The sequence below is a fragment of the Brachyhypopomus gauderio genome, chromosome 4 (genome assembly GCF_052324685.1).
Source record: "Brachyhypopomus gauderio isolate BG-103 chromosome 4, BGAUD_0.2, whole genome shotgun sequence".
NCBI classification, from domain to species: domain Eukaryota; kingdom Metazoa; phylum Chordata; class Actinopteri; order Gymnotiformes; family Hypopomidae; genus Brachyhypopomus; species Brachyhypopomus gauderio.
Genome location: NC_135214.1, coordinates 15654382 through 15677048, shown reverse-complemented (window position 1 = coordinate 15677048; position 22667 = coordinate 15654382). Strand labels below are relative to the sequence as shown.

The window sequence follows — 22667 nt, the reverse complement described above, 5'->3', positions numbered from 1 at the left end:
CTGAGGCAGAAAGAGAGCGTGTGGGGTGTGTGTGTGTGGGGTGTGTGTGTGGGGAGGGGGGCAGACAGCACCTGGCCATGGCAGAGTTAAACCCCGCGTCAAGATCCGTTCTACGCCTACTGATCCGCTCCAAAGAGCGTAAAGGAGTCCTGGTAAAGGATGTTAAGGGAGGCCTGTGGTATCAAAGCAGACGCGTGCAACCTGTGGTATTAGCCACCAAGCTAACGGGGGGAGAAGGAACCGCAGCACCAACCCGGCTGAGGACGCCTGGGCCGGATGGGCCGAGGAGAGTGGGCGGAGAAGCGGAGAACCGAGGGAGGAGAGGATGAAAGAGTGATGAGGAAACGACAGAGAGTATAATACACGACTGTGTGTGGGACGTGTGTGGAATGAGAGGGAGAGGGAGTTAGAAAGACGGCTAAAGAGCACGAGAAAGCAACAGAGAGGGAGAAACGAAGGGAGAAAGAAAAGCGAGAGAGAGCTTAGACAAGTGAAAGAGAAGGACATTAAGAGAGAGTCCAATGCAGAATAAAGCCCGGGCTCTCTGTACCACCCACACGCCCACGTTGCTTCTGCTCCATTGTGAGCCCGAGGCCCGGTACGAGCAGGCAGTGGTGGGAGCAGAGAGGAGCGGTGTGCCCCCCCACAACCCCCCAGCCCCAATCAGACGCTCCCCAAGAGAGCTGCAGGGAGCACGTTCCTCCTCACGCCCACGTGGCGATGGGGTGCCTCTCATAGCCCGACATCAGAGAGGCCGCGTGTGCACCAGGAACGGGACAGAAATCGGCGTGGACACGTATTACAATGCATTATATGGCATCGGATCGTCATCGGCATGGGGCTCTGTGCACGTGCGAGTGTGTGTGTGTGTGTGTAAGGTGGCTATGCGGGTGAAGGCGGCACACACCCTTTTACTATCCCACCCCTTGCTCACTCCTACCTAAGACACTCACGTCAGGAGACGGGGGAGGAGACGTTGTAAGAGTCGACAATTTACTGTCGTTCAGCAGAGGTGCGAACGGCCAGTTCATTTGCTGATGGGGCAGACTTAGCATGTGTGTAGATGAATTATGCATGCAGGATAATGTGTGTGCCGTTCGAGTGTGTGTGTGTGTATGAGGAAGAAATATAAACACTTTTTTTAAGCAGTCCTTTAGTGCTGAGTGTTTCAGCAATACGGGGTTGTATGGAGTAAATCTGTGCATGTCCCAGAATGCATGTATCCCTGTGTGATGACCCCCGGGGGGGAGCGATCAGCTAAGAGACAACAACACTTGGGGGTTTATGGGGCAGTGACTCTCCCTGGGGGGGAGGGGGTGTTATGCAGCTTAAATCCCAGCAGTGAAGACAGGCAGGAGGGGCGTGAATGGGCCATTAAGAACGTGCCTGTGTTGTCAAAGCTGAAGAGTCAGTCCTGTACAGCCAGAGAAACACTCCCACTACACAATGATGCACGCACACACACACCTCTCTACTGAGAGCACAGATGAGCATACATGTCTCACACACACCGTCAACACTCTCTCATCCTCTCTCCATATCTTCCACACCCAGCATTCTCTCCCATCTATCCCACATCCATGCCTCTCTAAAACTGTCTACACCATCTCCTCTCTATTATCCTATATCCATCCAATCCAACTTCTCACTCTATCAGCTCATCCATCCATCTGTTCATTCCTCCTTTCCACATGCCATCCATCACTCAGAGTGCAGTCTATACGTCTCCCCCTGTGTCATCTCTTTCTTCACCTCTCTCTCCCCCGTCCCCATCACACTCCATCAGCCCGCTCCACTCTGCTGTGTGAGAGGGGGGAAGGGTGGAGCAGGTGGAGGTGGAGCATGGGGGCTCTTCTCTTTGGACTGTGACAATAGTGTGCAGGCACCCTGAGTCACTTGAGCTCTGTAATGCAAGTGCGAGTACGTAGACACACACACACACACACACACACACACATACACACACACGCCCACGCCCACGCACGCACAGAGCTACTCCATATCCTTCAATACATTCAGAGGTTGTCTAGATCCAAATGTAGATAATTTTCCAACATGACACACACAAACACACACACACACACAAACAAACACACCTGCTTCGGTGACAGCATGCCAAATCACATCAGCACTCTGACCCTCAAATGCAGCAGCTGGTTGTGGCAGGTCAGGGGTGTGTTGGAGGAGCGTGCCGGGGCGGGCCAGGCCTCTGGGTCCTCCGCCCCGTTTGGCTCGGACAGAGGGCGCAGGAAGAGGAACGACTCCAGTGCGCGTGTGTGTAGGCCGGAGCACGTGTGGTCAGGCCCCGGGTTCTGGCCCGGGAACAGCGGCTGTAGTCCAGGCTGGAGAGGAGCGCGGGGGGGGGGCGGGGGTCTCCCTGGGGGAGGGGGAGTCCCCTGCTTCACCTCCTTCGTGGTGCTACTCACCTGCACGCTCACACTGATACAGCAACACAATCACCAAGCCCCACACATAGCTGCACAACACACCAACGAAACTGCAGCACAACCACTCAACTTCACACACACACACACACACACACACACACACACACACACACACACACACACACACACACACACACACACACACACACACAGGCATCCAGAAACAAAGTTGGGCTGCATTGTTATTCCCTGAGGTGTCGACAGCCATCACCCACACCACTTAAGAAAAACCTACAAACCATTTCACACCTTCCACAAGCAGCTCAGCCATTCTACACCATCACACACACACACACACACTTCTACTGAAAGCCATGCACGTGGAAAACCGATCCACTGCAGCCGGGGAACCTCCGTCGGTCGGGCTAGAGCTCCGTTCTGTGAAGGAGCGCTCCGGGCCCTCGCTTGTGTTCGCCTGCACTGCAATTTATCCACGCCGGCGGAGCGTGCACACGTAGGAGGACACAGTGAAGACCTGCAGGAGGCATCCACCCGTCCCCCTCCACCCGTCCACCCGTCCCCCTCCACCCCTGGAAGAGCCCGGGGCGGGCGCTCGTCACGTGAACGCTCATTCATTCACAGATTAGTAGTTCGTCCAAATGACTCGCCATCGTTAGAATCCGAAGTGGGAATCCGTTAACGGCATTGAAGGAGTGATAAAGAGGAGAGAACTTACAGGACTTGGGGAGCTGCTGGTCTGCAGGGTAGAACTACCATCATGCCGAGTGTGTGTGCCTGTGTGTGTGTGGGGGTGTGTGCACGATCTGTACCTGCCGCTTGCAGCTCCTGGTGACTCCGCCTCCAGCCTGCATCGTTCCAGTTGATTGGCCACAATCTGTCGCTCCGCCTCCAGCTCCCTGGTCAGCCTCTCAAACTGGAGCTCCTACAACAACAGAGAAACACTCAGTACAGGAATTTTTACAGCGAGTGAGCAGGGCAAAAATACTTGGTACCGGAGCCCCTACGGCGTCTCAGGAGGGCCAAAAGGGCCCTGGGACAAAATCCTGCATGGGGGTTGTTGACGGAGTGCTTGTGAGGTAAACACAGAAGGCAGACACTGAGACTTGGAGGAGAAACCCCAGCCCCCATGCGGTTGCCTGGGCCCCATCCCACACACACACGTAGCTCCGCATGCACACACACACACACACACAAATTTGCACAACATGGATGCTATGGCAACCCAGAGGCTGTGACTTGAGCCCTAGAGCAGTATACATAACATCCGCTCTCAACGTCCCGTAACGCAGAACTAAGTGAGCCGGAACAGCCCAGCACACAGTTCGCACTCCGGCACACGTGCGGTGCAGCCATACAGTCCCGCACACACGCTGGAGGCGAGACAAACCGGCTCTTTAACAAAACCTGCGTTCGTCCACAATACCTCGGCACACACAGGCTTCTTACAACCTTGCAGCTTCTTACATCACTGAATGGCACGGCGCTAAAGTCGACCTGCGTTAGGACCAAGGCACAGAAGAAGTCTGGAGTTGGGACCAGCATACAGAACCAGTGCTGCGTTAGGAGAGGCACACACACACACACACACACACACACACACACATCAACCCTGTATAAGAACTCCACACCCCCACACACACACACACACACACACACACACACACACACACACACACACACCACCCTGTATAAGGACTCCACACACACACACACACACACCACCCTGTATAAGAACTCCACACCCCCACACACACACACACACACAACCCTGTATAAGGACTCCACACACACACACACACACACACACACACACACACACACACACACACACACACACACACACACACACACACACACACACACACACACACACCACCCTGTATAAGAACTCCACACCCACACACACACACACACACACCACCCTGTATAAGAACTCCACACCCACACACACACACACACACACACCACCCTGTATAAGAACTCCACACACACAGCCACTACAGGGGCCAGTCCTGCCTCTGTGACATCTCCAGTTCAGCTTGGATTCAGTAAGGAACCTAAAGACCTAAAACTAGCTATTAAACTAGGGTAAAGTAGTACACGCATCTCACAACACACACACACACACACACACACACACTCACCTCCCCGTAGGCAGTAGAGCACTGAGGCTGTAATTGAAGTCAGACCTCTTCAACATAACATCCTTCACTCCAGCCGTCCGCACCCTGCTTCTCTCCTCGTGCTCTCTCTCTACTGCCTCAGCTCATCTTTCCCAGAGCTGTGTGTGTGTGTGTGTGCGTGTGCGCGCGCACAAGTGTCTAAGTGTGTGTGTGTTGGCTGAAAGAGTTGCCTGCAGCAGGGCTACCGCTCTGCCCCTCCCCCGCTCTACCCCTCGCCTTCCTCCCTGTCCAATCACACGCTCCTTCCCTACAGCTGCCTGCTCACAACCAGATCACCAGGACTAGAGAGAGAGAGAGAGCAAGACACACAGAGAAAGAATGAGAGACAGAGAGAAAGAGCAAGAGAGAGAAACAAAAAAAAGAGGCACTCGGGGTTACTGAGGATATCCACTACACGCTCATTAGCCCCTAGACATTTGGAATGAACGTGCACCAGACACACAGACAGACATCAGACACGCACACATCAGACACGCACACTGCCACCCACATACTCTGCAGAAACTGCCAAAAACTGCTGCGTTGACCAACTGTGAGCAGCATTAAAGCTGCTGTAAGGATCAAAACTGGCTTGACGTCTCATTGGATAATATCCGATTGATTGCAGCAGCTGTACTGAGACACAAACACATGTTCTACACACCTCACAAAGACATCAAGCATGTTTAATAGCCGTAATTACTCTGAAATAAAGAAAAGCTCCAGACTAATTCCTGTGTGGTGTACAAATTCTTTATCTACAGAGCTTCAAGGACTTTTTTTTTTTTAGACGTTAATCATCTCTGTGGTGTCATTTCCAAAGTCCATTCATGTGAAAGAGACCTACAGAGAGAAGGTGTCTACTGGAGAAATCCCACCTCCTTTCCTCCACTCTTCTCCACCCACCCACACCACGGACTGCGTTTCCTCCAATTGTGTACAATCAGAAAAGACGGTCAGGGGGTCAGAATGCAATACTGCATATGCCGAAACACAGAGAAACTGGGGTAGGATGTTGTGCCGCTGGACGCCGGGGCCCTGCTGAGCAGGTGCAGACACAAGGCCGACCCGCCCACCACAGTCCCCACACCCTTCACCCTTCTCCACCCGTCCACACCGCCACCGCCTCCACCCAGCCTGCACACGACCCGCTTTCATGGTGCTGATAATCAATCTGGCCTCCGCCGCGTTTAAAAGCCATCAGAGAGAGCGCTGAGTGGTTTTGTTTGTTTTTGTCTTTACTCCTGCAGGTTAATGGTGCGGTCTGACTACTGGCAGCCGGACCATGGGCGTGCCGACGGAGTGCTCCTCCCCCGAAGGACGGCTTGGTCTCCCAGACCTTTAACTCCTCACAAACAGCCTTTCAAAGAGGACAGGATCGATTCCGGCTACGAAAGGCTCGATAGCATGTGTGGCTACTTGTTACCCGTACTTTCATAATAACACAGATGTACCCGCACGCGTGAATTCACAGTGCCCGAAAGCCGCACATTTCGCCACACGCTTGTACGACGAGTCTGTCCTCTCTCGCTCACAAACGCAGTATTTTAGCTTCCACGTCTTCTACTGGAATTCAACAGCTTCACTGCATTCCTTCAGGGAGTCGAGAATTGAGTTGATGTTTCAAATTCAAAGCAGATACTGAATGTACAGATAACTGGCACAGGGTCTAAAAACATTTCTTTTTGCAATTGTGGCACCTTTACAACCCCATAAACTTACTGCACTAGAACCTGCATCAGGACCCTTCACTCACACACACACACACACACACACACACACACACACACACACACACACACACACACACACACACACACACACACACACACACACACACACACACACACACACTGGATGAGATGCTACACACAGTGACACAATGGTGTAATCTTGGCCAACATTTGGCCAACACAGGGCAATGTAATGTAACAGACCTCAAGCATGTACACGGGGGAGGGATTACCAAAGCCCCCTGCTGGACATGTACGGGAGCACGCGTCTGTCCTGGCCATATGGCAAACGCATCACACCAATCATATGGCAAAACCCTGCGGACAGTGGGCTGGCGGCTCAGATACAGCAGGCCCCTCCCCACTGCCCCAAACCCCCCCGCACAAAGCAGGCCTGGACACACCTCCAGCCAGGAGGGGCACGTGATCCATGCACGTAGTCGAAGGAACTGTCTGCAGGACACCTGCTTTGAAAACATGTTGGCTAGTATCCGTTGCAAGCCGAGTGTCAAACGAGACAGAGCTGAACGAAGTGAAACGCCTGGTTTGCTGCATGTGAACACTCCCCTTCTAATTATGACCATAGGAACGACAATCAACCATAGCAATTACTGCTATTAATGTGGCTTAATTACTGATTAAAGTAAGTAGGATACATAGCGGAGGTGTGTGTGTGTGTGTGTGTGTGTGTGTGTGTATCCATACTTCCTCACGCCGATCTTGCCAACAGGAAGTGACTTGGACCTCCTGTGAGTTGGCCCATCTGTGCTTCACTGCCACCCGAGACCAACGTCACATTGCAACCACTAGCCATCCAGAACCACCTGGCACAGCATGGCCAACGCGCGCCCACCCGTTCACCTGTACAGCCCGGTAACGAGCTACAAACCAGCCAAAGACTGGAGAAAGAGACGAGCGCAGAGCTAGAGAGGCGAGACTAAGACTCTACAGATGCTGCTCCAGCCCGGGCAGCCGATCAACGAGCACATGGATCAGCGGCGCACGGCAGGCGGAGGAACAGACGTATTATTGGTGTTTAACACCAGCGGGCAGAAAGACCACGACGTGTTCAGGAACACAAAGGAACCTCGGAACTCTGCGGAAGGGGAATGATGGCGACGCGCGTGTCGGCTGGATGAAGCTGCCGGAACCGCCACGGCGTGATCACGTACCACGCTGCTGCCCACAGGGGGGACTGTGGTCATTTACAGCACCGTGTGCATACTGAAAGCGCCGTGTTTGGACCTCATGCATGCTGCAGTGGAATACTACAATGCTGTAGGCCTGGCTGAGAGAGAGTGTGTGTGTGTGTGTGTGTGTGTGTGTGTGTGTGTGTTGCATTCTCTTTGCGCTGGTGCAGCCTGTGGCGGTTGCCATGGTGGCCTGGCCCGCTGCCCCACGGCTGTGTTGCCGAGGAGGGGGAGGCGGGGGGCAGGACCACGCGGCATCCACTCCCCTCTTGACCGGATCCGAGCGGGACCAAAGCCCAGATCCGGCCGGCTCCCAGAAGCACACAGACGCCGACTGCACGCACATTAAAGCTGCTGGCCCTGTTCCAGGACCGCATGAGGGAGGGGGGCGGAGCTAACGCCTTCGCTCACACACTCAGACGCTCACCCACTTAAACCCTCGCAGCCTCCATCAGCACACAGGCGTAACGGAAGAGAGACCTGCAACAAAACCTCGGCAAACAGCCAACAGAACGGAGGAACGGAAGATGAAATGACTGCTCGAAAAGAATTGTGTTCCATCACAACGGCGTTCCTACAGTAATGACCTGCTTATGAGCTCGTTGGTGCTGTGTGAGCTTCAAAACATCTTCTCCGCTATGGCCCATTGAACATTCCAGTATAGATCCCTGAACCACCGCCAACCCTTAGGCCATAAAAACCTCTTCTGTGGAGTGAAACTCCAGTAGGAGGAGTGTCATATTATTAAGTGCAATGGCCCTCTCATTAGGCCTAGACACAATGTCACTGCTGTATCGAAATGCTAATGGCCATTAGCCCACAAACATGATTGCTATGCTAATGGATACAGCTGTTCCAATGGGTTCAAGTTTCACATGGCACGCTGGAGGTGAAGTCAGTGTAGACTTGAGTGACAAGCGCGGGAAAATTCCTGGTGCAAAGCGTTGGGGAGCTAAGTCCAGTGAGTGCTGAGCACAGACACCAGAACAGACTCTGGCCCCATTCAGCCAGGCAACCAATCACTGGCAGTGCACGGAGATCTTAATGAGATTTGTTGGACACAAACCATAAGCCTTGTTAAGCTAAATCATACACGTAAATATCTGCAGCCTGCAAAAAGGAAATCTCTTCCAGATTAGTTCACAGAACTTCGGAGAACAGAGGAGTAAAAATCTGTAAATCTCTCTCTCTCACACACACACACACACACACACACACACACACACACACACACACACACACACAGCTGGCCATCCATTTCATATCCCCAGACATTGCACTCACACACATTCAGACACATGCATGCAGGCCAGACCAGCAAACCAGCACAGCAAACCAGCACATCTGAATCTCACCAACCATGCCCACCAAATCAACCACACCCAACCAGTCTAGGATGCCCACCATATCCACTACATTCAACCAGTCCACCCTACATAAGCTGAAGAACGTGAACATGCTCTATACAAACTCTACGGTCATAATCACCACTGCTGACATGAAAACTTCAAGAGCCCCGCACCGGTAGAATAGAACATAGACTCTCACCTCACCTTGTTGTTTACAGAGTCCCTAACTCCTTCCTGTTGAGCAAGTCTGTGGACATTTCTGGCATATTTTTAGCTCATATTTGAGTCTTTCTTCTATCCATCATGTCATTGTGCAACCAGTTTGTGAATGAAGGGTGTATTCATTGGTTACAAAAGACAGCACTAAACAAACTTCAAATCATCTGATAAAGAAAAGATTTTAGGATGCGTCATTCGTTCTGTTGACATAAGGCAAGAAGCGCAACAGGTCAAGGTGAGTTTGAGGAGGTTCATTTCCACATCAAGGTCATGGAGAAGGTCAAGCTCAACTCTATTATTTTTGGCAACAATCTGTGACCAGATGGAAGCAACCTGACCTCAGAAGAACTGAACTGATGTGTACAACAATATGGTCCACCAACATTTTGAGCGTGCCATAATTTGTAAGGATGCTTGTTTCGATAAGATGTGATAACCAGAAAATCCAGTGGGGTTGGTATTTGACCTTATAGGAGCTTACTGATCAATCTTTAAAGGGCTAGTGACCCAACTTCCAATTGTTTTCATTTTAAACAGTTCTGTATGACCTAGAGGACAAAGTATTATAAACATACATTTAAACTATTTCTATATGATCCCATGTCCTCAATATATGTTAGAGAGATTGTTGAAATGATTATACTGTGCTAATCCAGCCCTGTACAGTCCAGCCTGGTCCAGTGATCATCACAACACTGGTGCACATTACCATGCAGTGTTCGAGTCTGAGGGACAGGGGGCAGAATCTTTCAGTCTTTCAAACACCAGCAGTGCGCGTCGGTCATGCAGATGCTGGGAACAACCTGGATCTGATCCTGGATCTGGAGGTGACTGAGATCCCACGATCCGCATGCCACAGGTAAAGAGAGGGAGCAGACGCATGCTCCACGAGTCTGCAAAATCCTGCAGTAACGGAAAACAGTTCAGGATCACTTTCATCTCCCATAAACCTCCTCAAAGCTACGAAAGGAAGAGAACAGTGGCTTTTCCTCCACAAATCGCCACAAAGGGGAAATAATGGGTGAGGGAGGAGAGGAAGGGAGGGGGGAGTATAGCGAGAGTAGGAGAGAGAGGAGAGAAAGAGAGTGGGAGAGGAACTGGGAGAGAGAGAGAGAGAGGGGGGGAGAGAGGAGAGGGAAGAGAGAACGGAAGAGAGAGGAGAGGGGGAGAGAGGAGAGGGAAGAGAGAACGGAAGAGAGAGTAGAGGGAAGAGAGGAACTGGAGAGAGGGAGAGAGGGGGAGAGGGGGAGAGAGGTAGAAAGAGGGGTAGAGATACAGGGGGAGAGTGCAGTTATTGAAGATCTATAAAGACTGTTTTTAAAAGGCTCTCTGGACTAGTTTATAGAAGCAGGCAGATGGCATTGCCTTCAGACGGCTGAAAATCAAATGCAAATATATTTGTTCATTAGGAGGTAATGAGGCTTGTCAGAGAAATAACGCTATTTCAGACTCGCCGTAACCATATCCCACTCAGAGTTAGAGCCTTGGAGGAAGAGACTTCAGCTACCAGCCTTTAAGGCGAGGACATTTTGAAATAAACAGTCATCGCACTGAAAAGCTGCTCCTCACTGGCGAAATGGAACATTCTACTAAACTTACACATGAGGGTGAAGAGAGTCATGAAAGATTAATCCTCGAACACGTTTCAAGGCCTCGATAGCACCTTTTGCTCGGGTACAAGGTTATTAGGCCTCATAGGAACACCAGGCTTCCTGCAGTGCTCTAGTATAACATATAGAACGCTTGTAAATGACCGTAATACTTCGGCACTCAAGTATTTTATTCAACATTCAGTATTTTTAAATGGTTTCAGGATTTTGGCCAAATGCTTAGTTTAGCTTTGCCTAAATAACCTGTTTTTTTTTGCATAGACTGTAACTCTAAATCCAAGGGAGAAAAAAAAAACCGCCTATAAACATTTAAAACCACTCCATCTTCTGAAGGGCAGTTCTTAGCACTGGGGTATGTATGCCTAACCCTAAACGGTAGGGAAGTGCATCCTATTATAACAATGGGCAAGACTCAATCAGATCGATTTCTGTTGCCGGCGTAAACGACCCGTTTGCAACAGAACATGTGGCGCGATGGACTGAGCGTGAGGGTTTGATCTGATGCCGGGCCGCACCTGATCCAGGAAGCCAGGGAGGGAGGGAGGGAGCCGGGCCGGCACTCGTCCAGGAGCCGGACCGGGTCTCCCTCTCTGACAGAATGAGCACAATGAAAGCAAACTCAAAGCCTTTAATGCTCAGACGTCCCTCAGAAGGAAGGAATGGGGAAAAGACCCTGGGGAAGTACTTTAGAGCTCCTCACCTCGCAAACGGTTCTTAAGAGTGAGGGCTGTAAATTCTGTCTAACCACATCATGTTGCCTGGTCTTGCTTTAACAATGTCAGAACAGACTGTGCTGTTCCTCACTTGAGACAGTTTATCCAGGAGTGCCCCTGACGTGAAGAACCCCTGCTTCCTGTCTGTACACGTGTGTGTGTGTGTGTGTGTGTGTGTGTGTGTGTGTGTGTGTGTCTTATTCTCACAGGAAGGCATTTAGTACCGATTACCTGTGGAGGCTCCTGTGTGTGTGAGGTGTCTCATTCTCCCAGAGCTGCATCCTAATCATGGCGACACGCTTAGAGTCCCAATAGAGACAACAGCTTCCTTCAATCTAGACCAGAGTGACTGGGAGGGGCGTCGGCTCTTCCTGGAGCGGCTCCGCCTGCTTCTCTGCATTCAGCTGTGCGACAGCGGCTGGATTATCTCCCGCCGGGAGGAGGACGGGAGGGAAGAGGCGTGCGGACATGACGGCTCATGCATGAGCTTGGGAGTGTGACAGGGGCTCCTGTGGCTTATGTGCTATTTTTCAGCTCTGGCTTCATAGGGATTATGGAAAACACAGCTTAGGGATATTGGAAAAGAGAGGAGAAGGTGACTGGCGTTTCCAGCACAGCCCCAACAGACCCAGGAGAGCTCCAGCAAAGGCAGGACCAGCCCCAGAATGGGTAGCTTTCAAGCGACTCTCTGCCATCATATTTCACTGGGTCTTCTCTGCATGTTGCTGGTAATAAGTGAATTCATATGGTTGGTAGCAAAGCAAGGCCAGGCCAGGGTGAAAGGTCTGCTGTTGTGATGTGTGTGTGTGTGTGAGATGGAGAATAGAGCCCAAAGGTGTGGTGCAGGAAGACTGAGGGAAAGACCCAGAGGTCAGGTCACCAGGGTCACCAGTGCCTACAAGTCCTGCTACTGCACAGGACATCACGTGACCTTAATTTATTCTGAAACTCTTCATAAAACCCAATTAGCTGACACACTGACACACACAGTCACACACTTATGGAGAAAAAATAATAATTCAGACAAAGAGTAAAAGATTGAAACCAATCTACATGACCCACCTGTACGCCCCACATGGTCCACAAGCAGAATGGCCTCCTACAGTAAACCTAAGCAGATATGAAACACGCCTACAAAGGCCCGATCGATCCGGAGCAGGAGGGACTCACACAGGCTCCATGTGACCTTTGGACTCGACCCGAAACTGGCCTTTGTGCATAAGAGCTGATGCAGGCGGGAGGGTGAGCTCCACCTGGCCTGCCACAGAGGTGTGGGGCCAGACACAGGCTGGGCTGGCAACCCCCGACACACACACGCGTGGTGGGGGGTGAAGGTGATGCTACAGACACACACACACGGAACAGTGGAAGAGGACAAAACATACAGAATGAATGAGATGGTAAAAGAACAGACCCACAGGGTGGGGCAGTGCTGCAAATCTCACTCTCTCTCTCTCTCACACACACACACACACACACACACACACACACACACACACACACACACACACACACACACACACACACACACACACACACACAGTGGGTGAGGGAGGAAGGGTGGAGACAAGATTAGCTCTGCAGTACCGAGCAGAGAAGTTGGGGCTCCTGCAATTAAAACGGTTAAGACGCCTTTAATGGGGCTGAAAGCCGGCTGCAATCATCACACGTTTAAAGGAGAGAGACATCAATGAGCCAAACCGTGCAGTGGCCTCCATCTCTTATCAGAGGCCTTCAATATGGATTTGGGCCGCTCTCGTCCCTCCGTCTGTCTGCTCTTTCACTCCGCCTGTCGAACTGTTCTACCTGTCTCTCTGCTCTGCCCCTGCCTGGGTCTGTGCGTGTGTGATAATGGTGCGGGGCCCATTATCAGACATTATCAGACAGCGATGGTGGTTACGTGGACGATAGTGAGGAGGCGGCGTACGTAATCGTCGTGTCCTCCGAAGAAAGAACGGCGACTCTGCGGGCGGTACAATCACAGCCGCCGTACAATGCAGGATCTGTCCACTCCAGCCGCGCGGGGAGATCGATAGGTGTGTGTGTGTGTGTGTGTGTGTGTGTGTGTGTGTGTGTGTATGTGTGTGTGCGCTAGCCTGGGGGGGCATCAGGGAGGGCAGGACAACGCGGAGGAGCCGCAGGTGTCTCCGGCCAAGAGGGACGCGCTCGGGCCGTTCTGTGCGAGAACGATGTGGATTGATGACTGGGGAGGTTACAGCACCCTGTGGCTTCATACCGCACCCCAACCCCCCCCCCCATCAAGCAGACCGCAGGGCTAGAATTTAATAGCACTGCAGAGCATTGTGCCGCTTAATTAAACAAACACCGATTCAACTCATCAGCCAATTCTGAAAGCCCTCCACAAATTCATTTGAGTCCATTAGAGAAAGGACGGCACATTCTTATACAGCGTGGCGCACCAGACAGGGCAGGAATGTTGTTATTCTTTCACCACACCCCTCCCTCTCTGTGCAGAGCCGCCACACCAAGCAGCCATGCAGATTCTCAGAGCACCGCTCTCAGAATCGCAGCCGGGTGTTTTGGGCACGGCGATAACGTCGCTTCAGTTTTCCGATCCGTTCCAGAAATCCGGTCCCAGTTTTGGCTGCAGCAGCACCACCTGAGGCTAAGATCCTTGGTGTGGGCACCGATACAGAATACAGAGGCCAGACAGCACATGAGCAGAAAGAGAAAGGACCACATGTGCCTCCGTGTTGAGCCTCCTCCTCTGGCTTTAACTGCCCTTAAGGCCCTAAATGACGTAGCTCCTTCGGCTACAGAATTACCCCGACGTTATTCCACTCCACGTCCCCGAGATCTTCTGATCGGCTGCCCTCGTGTGTCCCACGGTCTCAGAGGACAGGAAACGCGGCACCGAGACTACCAGACTGCCGCGATTGCCACAACGAGAGCGAAAACTAATTTTTACAGGTTTACTGTTGAACTCTGCAATTTTGGTTGATCATTTGAACATTAAGACACATATGCTGCTTTCATTCATTCACTGATGCATTGCATACAGTGCAGTGGGTCCTGGATGCTCTTTGGTTTGAAACTCCTTTACAAAGGACTCTTTCCTTCCTGAGCGCCGTGTGCAGTGGCTGCAGCTCGCGAGCCTGGACGGGTTCCTGGACGTGTCCAACACTTTTCAGAGGGCTAACTCCCCTACGAACTGCTGACGCCCCCAGCAGCCGTAGTTGAGAGTTCGACATGTGGCTTTTGTTCTGCGTTTGACCCGTTTCTTTCTGCGTTTGTTCTTTTTTTAATCGGCCCATCTGGCCAGCCTTTAAAAACATTTCCTGCTCTCCAGGGTTTATTCCAGCACCAGCGTTACAGACGACTTCCACAAAACCAGCATTCCTCCCTGAGCAAGGCAGGAGAGTAACTTCTCCCCGGCCGAGCCGAGGAGGAAAACGCAGTGTGGAGTGTCTACTCTGATATGTTCTCTTTCTCTCTCTCTTTTAACTGTTTAGTCTTTCTGTATCTCTCTGCTGTGACCACGGAGGAAAGGTTTCATGACAGAGTCATAAGGAGGGAGTGTGTAATGAGGGAATAGTGAGTTTGCTTAAGAGTCCAACTTTTAGGGCTGAACTGCAAGGTCACTTCCACAGACAGCAGCTGGGAGGACCAGGTCCCCGGCCCGGCAGCACGAGACAGAAACACACCCAAACAGCTCTGCAAACATTTGCATTCTCAGAAATGTAATGGTCTTTATCAAACCAGGAAAAAATTCCACTGATCTGGGGTTTTAAAAAAAGTGACACACACATACACACACACAGACACAAAGACACACAGACACACACACACAAAATATTCTACAAGATAAAGATCAACTTCAGCACAAAAGGTGCCCTGTTTAATAATATGAGGAAGGAAGAGAGTTGGACTTGACAGAGACAAAGACAAAGACAGAGACAGACAGAGACAGAGGAGAGAGAGAGAGAGAGAGAGAGAGAGAGAGAGAGACGGAGAGGCAGAGACTCCATTCATGGTTACTATTCCGAGCAGTGAGGCAACAGAAGCACCTTCACCAACTTCACTTTCATTCCTGCTTTCTTTCCAACTTATCCCCTTAGCAACTAACCTAGCTTGCTGTGTGTGTGTGTGTGTGTGTGTGTGTGTGTGTGTGTGTGTGTGTGTGTGTGCGCGCGCCTCTCTTGTCTGTCTCATGTGGGCACTAGGTTTTGCTTCTGAAGAAAGCTGTACCCGAGCTACGTGGCTAATGTTGCAAGGGAAGCTTCTGCTAGCCAATTAGCATCTTGCAAACAAACTGAAATCACCACATGCCTCCAAATCTCCAAATCAACAAGAAACACAATCTCAAACAGACTTGCTCATGGGAATTCTAACATTTGCATAACATATTACTGTCTATAGAAATGCACAGTGTACAGACATTAAGATACTGCATGACATTTTAAAAGCCATATCATCATCATTACACTGTGCCCAAGGACTCTGTCCTGTCTGCGTCTGTATATTTATAGATTACTCTAGATTTATTCCACATTCCACACACTTCATATATTTAACATGTCCTAGTGTGTGAACTTGTTTCAACCACTCTGCACTACCATTTCAACTCAGCATTGTACTTTTTTTTTTTTTTTTTTTTTTTTTTTTAACTACAGCCCCTGAACTACAGGCTGAACACAACTACTTTTTTACATAGACAATTTTTTCTGACAACCCTGGTCACATGCTTAACTATATAGAATGAGTCTAATTACTCTAGTTTACTGAGCCCCTCGCAACAGCATTCAGTGTACGTCTGCGTTTGACACAAATTTGAAAATCTAGCCTTTAGGCTAAGGGGAGATTTGTGAAAGTTCAACTTTTCAGAAACATAACATTCAATTCTGTTAAACACAAAAGTCTGTATGAGGTAAGAACCTGCTTACACACAAATGACCCAACCCACTAGAGCTCACAGTGGATTTTGTAAACCCACTGCTAAAACACAGAAAAGAACATTAACCTTTGACCTAAACTCTCACCCACAAAGCCCCTAGAGAGAGAGAAGAGACCGTGTGCGTGCGCTTCAGAGAGACCAATGACAGAGGCTTAAATAGACAACCCGGGTTCAAAAGGTCACGATTCTGAACGTGTCAGCGCAACAGGACAGCAGCAACAAATCAGACGTGCGTCCTGGCCGAGTGGACCAGCAGAACCGCAATCACATTAGTGTGTGCTACACACCCCTCACACGCACACACACACACACACACACACACTGTATTTATCACTACGGCAATGCTGACAATACAGCAGCCGTTACATCCACTCTACAAATGAATAGCCAAACAAATTCTCTTCACGGGCCCTCGGCATTTCCTAGCTACCTCCGTCATACAGGCATGCTGAGATCATCAGCCGCGTAGGAGGTCCTCTGCTCGGATGGGCTGGTTGAAGCCCGCGGGCCGGGGCTGATGGGATTGCTGGGGACGGTCTGTCTGAGCAGTGTGATGCTGGCTCCCTCTCACGCCAGGCTACATCTGCGCGCGGCTCCAAGCCCCGCCCCCTCTGAGGAGCTCCAACCAAGCACGCGGAGTTCCATTAAAGCTGCATCTGCTCCGTTTCCACTGTCGAGTGCGTGCGAATGGGTGGGTGCCGACTGAAAGGAGGGTGTGTGCGTGTGTGTGTGTGTGTGGTGGCAAACCAACGCCTGTCCTCCAATATTTATTGGGCAGTGCTTGCTGGTCCATTTGAACCCAAGTGCTCTTTTCCTTCAAGCGCCTGTAGGTGGGCCATTCCAACGTGGCCTGCAGTGAGCTCCACCCTACGAGGAACCCCGCCCCACCCACACCATCTCCAAGGTTACTTGCACATTACAGTAACCACCTTGACTCTGCTCTTTTTATGCTCACATGCATTCTCTCACACTCTCTCTCTCTCTTTCTTTATTATGATAAAATATTTTCTGATGTCTTCTTGAAAGCACACGAGCAGAAGAGACTGCTGCTTACTGTAGCTTCAAGAGAAAAATAAAACCCCACATTTTGTGTGTAGCACAAAGGCCAAAAGTCTAGTGAAGGAAATGCAGACCCAGCCGTTGAACTTCAGGCCAGAGCAAATCTGCCAGAGCAAATCTCCAACATCCATCCATGTGCCAAGCCCTCAGTGTCCAATTTGATTATATATACTGTATGTATATATATATATATATATACTGTATGTATATATATATATATATATATATATATATATATATATATATATATATATATATATATATATATATATATATATATATATATATATATATATTAATCCCAGATTAACCTAACCCCAGATTAAGTACTGTGGGCCACAAAAAGAAACTCAACGTTCTAGTTCTGGTCCGGTGAATTGAATAAACAGGAGTGAGTACCGGTCCTGATTATGGTTGCCATCGATCTGGTTTTCACCAAGACTGTCCGGTGCTGTACACATGCTAACGTGTCCAGTCCTGACTGCCATTTGCCTGTTTTCTAGTGAGGTTTTCCTGATTTGCGAGGGCCTGAACAAGCGATCCAATCATAATGGCTAGTCTGCTTATCACTCCTTCCACTGGTGATTTTAAGCCAATCAGATCTCAGCAGGCATAGTCATTTACAAAGTACAGGTGGGAAATCTCGATAATTGTGAGCCTACTGTAATTGAAGGAGAGAGTTTCGCCTAGCTGAAAAGGTGCAACACTGATTGAAGGTTCTTGGTGCTTTCAGGCATTAGCTAGCAAGGTGTCCAGCCTGCTAGCTTAGCCATGCACCAATAAAGGTTTGCAGTGGCAGGAGTGATGAAACCCCTGTATGTCCTGGGACGTGAGCACTGCTCTCTCATTGATTATGTTATTAGGTAAGTGGTTATACAGAATAGGTGCATTAGATGTAATAAGGATAATGTTTTTTTTAATAGCCAACATTAGCTAGTTGTTCAAAATGGCTTGGTTTAACTTTTTGGATTGCACTGTGACATGGTAATCCGTGAGGATAACTACATGTATCCAGTTAAAAAAATAATAATAATTTTGTCTGCTTAGGACTTGCAAACACGAACTGCTATTAGCAAGCCAACATGAATTTATATGAGCTAGATAGCTGTGTAAAATGAAAGCTCATTATCTAGTAATAAAGTAACTTTGATAAGCACCTTTCAAGACACCCAATGATATTGTACAATAAGGATAATAAAAATGACATTTACAAGCATGCAAAAACAATACACACAATAGATGAAATGATCTCAATCCTGGCCCAGACTCATTTAACACATTAATGATATTTCTCAGAAAGTGCAATCATGCGCTCCACAGGAAAAAAACCCCGCAAGAGAAACCCATCTTAATTTTCTCAAGGGTATCAGAGTTTTCTTAGATTAGTGTCTACCTACTCACTGTGAGGATGTGCAAAAACAAGTCATTTAAGCAGCATCACCTTTAACACAGGTTGTTAGCTGTGGATATAATTAACAATAGCAAAGGACTGAGTTGACTAACATTTTTGCCACTCTACATGGCAGGTTAGCTTGCAAGATGGGTACTGAAATATCCAATGCTTCAATCATAGATGTCCAGCCATTTCAGAAATACTGTTGCCACTTACACGAAAACTCCTGTCATCTTTAAGACAAGGGAATGGTTGTGTAAATCAGTGCAATAATGTAGCTGTGTTACGATGGCAAAAAGGTCTTTTTGCAGTTGGCGTGTGCTGCACCCCGTCCGCCGTGGTCCTCACATGGGCCCCGGTCCTCACACGGGCCCCGGTCCTCACACGGCTCCCTGAGCCGCTGTCTCTGTCCAGTTTGCCCTGTCTCACTGCTCAGGCTCCCAATCTGCTGAGCGAGCCGATTGCCACACCAAGGGAAGAGTGTGGAGCACCGCACGCTGCCTACGGCTGTTGGTGACGACGACCGAGATGATGAGAGGTTTGGGACTTGGGCCAAAGAGGACGCAAAGCACAAGGCTTCAATCTTCCAAACATGACTCAGGAAGGAAATCAACTTCAAATTCTTTCTGCCGTTTCCAAATATGAAAGGCCAAAGGAAATGAAGGCATGTGAACGTTTGCTGGACTTTATTCAATTAAATATGATAAATGTTTGACAATAACAGCAATGAACTAATTTAAACCCTACTGAAGGGAAAGAAAGAAGGACTAAAGACCTCTTTTGAAGTCTCCACTACTGCAGACGGACAGCTAAAGTGACGAGCACAAAGCCAGGAAAAATGATCGAGCAGTGTGTGTGTGTGTGTGTGGGCCAGCCACAGGGAGCCCCTCTCCGAACAGGCAGGAATGCAATTAGAGAGATCCCGATGAAGGGCTGACTCCATGTTTGGGCATCGCACAGAGCCAGTAGTGCAGGAGAGGGTGAGGCTCACAGACGGAGGGGTGGGGGGTGAGAAAACAAGCGCACGATATAGAAAGTGATGAAAGAAGGAGGGGAAAAAAAAAAGACGGAGAAAGAAAAACAAACTCACTCCGGCTGCACTCATTTCTAGCTGCTCCAATAGACTCCAACATGTTCCTAGCAGATGGATCCAGATAACAGAATCACTTCAAAAAGCTTCTGCTGCAAAACCAAGCAGCCCGAGTCCTACCCGGCAACCCCGTAGCGGCTGGTGCACGGCAGGGCCGCACGCCTACACCTCTACTTTTGCTCCTTCGCGCCGTTTCTCCGTCACTTCAGCACAGGTTGAACTTTGCCAGGGATTCGTCTACTGTCTGCGGAAGCATGAGCAAAAGCCACAGCAAACGGCTGGGTGGGGCAGGGTTGGGTGGGGTGACGCTGCTAAACACCGCACTGCTCCTCACGGCTCTGCGTCCTCCCGACGAGCGGGAGAGCACCCGAGCGCCTCAGCACAGGAGCCCTGCTCCCTGAGGAAAGAGGAAGTGACATCAGCAGGTGCTCTCCAATGGAGAGGCGTTTCCTGTTGACTCAAGTCAACAATAAGATATTTGGCCGAGTGCCAGAGAGAAGTTTCAGGGAGGGCGGAAACAAAACGTGGGAGCTGAAGCCCTGGAGTGCGTATTCACTCGCTAAACTCCTCTTCACTTTGTCTTCAACACTTCAGCGACACACGAGTCAACCAAGCCTCCACTAGTCCTTTACCCAACACCAGTACAGGGTTTATGAAGTGGGCGGAGCTCCGAGAGGAATGCCAGCAGTCATTCATATCTAATGACTTTACCACAAACAACACGCAAGGGAAAGCATGAATGAATGTGTGTGCGAAAGTGCATTTAATTTAGACCTTACAATAAAATACCTTAGAAAACTCCCCAGTCAGTCGTGAACGGCCCCATGAATTTGAGAGTTACAGAAGCTCAGGGAGAGTAAACAGGAGAAGAGACAGTGTGTGTGTGTGTGTGTGTGTGTGTGTGTGTGTGTGTGTATGTGTGTGAGAGAGAGAGAGAGAGGAAGAATAGGTTCCTACTTGCTCTTTGACAGAAGCCAGGATATTATTGGCTGTGCTTTCAGACTCCATGCCGTGATTGGCTAGTTCTTCTCTGACTGGCAGCAGTAGTCCCTCCTCCGACACTGGGCTCTGATCAGGAGCGGGCATTCCTCCTGTGCGCGCACACACACACACACACACGTGTGAAATGTAAGCACATGCATAACATATTTCACAGAGTTTATATAAATACTATAGCTAAAACCTGCTTCTCGTTAACCTCAAAGGTTATGATCCCCCCCCCACACAGACACACACACACCCACCCCACCAGCCAAGCCCACACAAGTCCAATGGCAACCAGAATAAAGAGGAAAACCTTCTTAACTTGCACAGAGGTAGGACACCCTCTAAACTTACAGAGGGCCAGAAATTTTAAGGGAGTGGGTCAAGCCCAAACCTCTATTCAGTGCAAGTTCTGCTAGACCCGGCAGACCCACCTACAGCAGTAGTAGCACTGGAACAGTAGAAACACACCATACAAACATGTAAAGCGCTTTTGAAACTAGAAAACACTTTTACTAATACTGATCTGAGAACAGGTTCACTGTGCTCATGCTGAAAAAAATAAACCTGCCAAAAATTATTCAAAACCTGTGATAGCATAATGTACATAATTCAGACAGAGAGACCAGAATATATGCTTTTACTTTTACAATTCATCACACAACTCATCATACATCTTCATACATCTTTCAATGTCACAGGACAGCAGTATGTAAATCAATTATGAATTGGGTTTATTTCAGGGGAATAAACAGGAACGCCCACACCTGTATACGTTGTGAGGTGTTATCTTAGGAATGGCCACACCTGTACAAGTCACGAGGTGTTATCATGTGAGTTTGAACACTGGTCACCGTGATTGTGACAAGGCGACGTGAATCATTAGAGTTCGAATGAGGCATGATGGTGGGTGTGAGACGACCATTTATGAAGTTGCGAGGACATTTAACATTGCTCAATCCACCATGCCATGCGTGTACCAGAAATACGCCACAGATTACCGCCAACGGTGGACAGCGCAATGGCCGTCCAGTGGTGCATAATGATGGTGACCAGCTGCATCTGGACAGCGAGTCTCACAAGGAAAATGACATCTACATTTCATGGGATATGGGATCAGAAGACCCATCAAAGGGCCACGAAACTTGACACAGCATCTCACCCCATGAGGCTCATCAGGCCAAATGTTCTGCTAGTGCACCTCAGGCACCATCAAACACCCAGCTGCAAACTGCAAATATCCAGGCAAACTGTCAAACAGCTGCCCCATGCCTCCACTCCGTCCTAATAAAGGTCTAAACAGAGACCCCCCCCGGGTCGTGAAGGATCAGGTCGTGAACTCTGTTCCCACCGAGCTGCTTGGAGTCACGCAACGAGGTGTTTACGGTGTGGATCTGGACTGTGGGGGCTCCTGAAGGGGGCGCTGTTCTGTCTGCGGCATGGGAGAGTTCTGGCTGACGTTAGCATGGGCCACGTAACGCTCATACGTTGACCTGGCCAAAGGCAAAATGTCGGAGACGTTCTCAATAGGCTTTCCTGTCTTATTAGACAACATTTATTTGATCATGCTATAAATGGAACATGGGTCAAAACCTGACTGAGAGATTGAAAAATGATTAAAGTAATTAAAGACATTAGACTGAGTCAGTGTTTAGGGTCTACCTTTTAATTGAGACCTGTGATACGGGTTTTTTCTCACAAACCAATTAAATACTTGCCAAATTCCAATTAACACCAATTTATGACAGCACCGAAATGGGGAAAAATACAAATTAAAGAATCTAAAAAAGTATTTTATTAATCAATCACTCAGCTGTGTAGACCATGTCATAGATGATCATC

General features: G+C 49.5%; 1 protein-coding gene across 7 annotated transcripts in view; it reads right to left on the bottom strand.

Annotated features, from left to right (window-relative positions):
* Positions 1 to 22667, bottom strand: part of LOC143512353 (plakophilin-4-like) — a 67355-nt gene that overhangs the window by 30725 nt on the left and 13963 nt on the right. For 4 of the 7 annotated variants that reach the window (XM_077002553.1, XM_077002550.1, XM_077002551.1 and 1 more), the window contains exons 2-3: positions 20799 to 20932; positions 3218 to 3330 (exon numbers count right to left, since the gene is read on the bottom strand). In XM_077002553.1, coding sequence (XP_076858668.1) covers positions 3218 to 3330; positions 20799 to 20927 — 242 coding nt within the window. In that variant the 5' untranslated portion in view covers positions 20928 to 20932. Of the gene's footprint in view, positions 1 to 3123; positions 3170 to 3217; positions 3331 to 4552; positions 4719 to 19841; positions 20239 to 20798; positions 20933 to 22667 lie in introns of those variants that run through there. The other 3 variants (XM_077002554.1, XM_077002557.1, XM_077002556.1) reach the window with 3 other exon arrangements.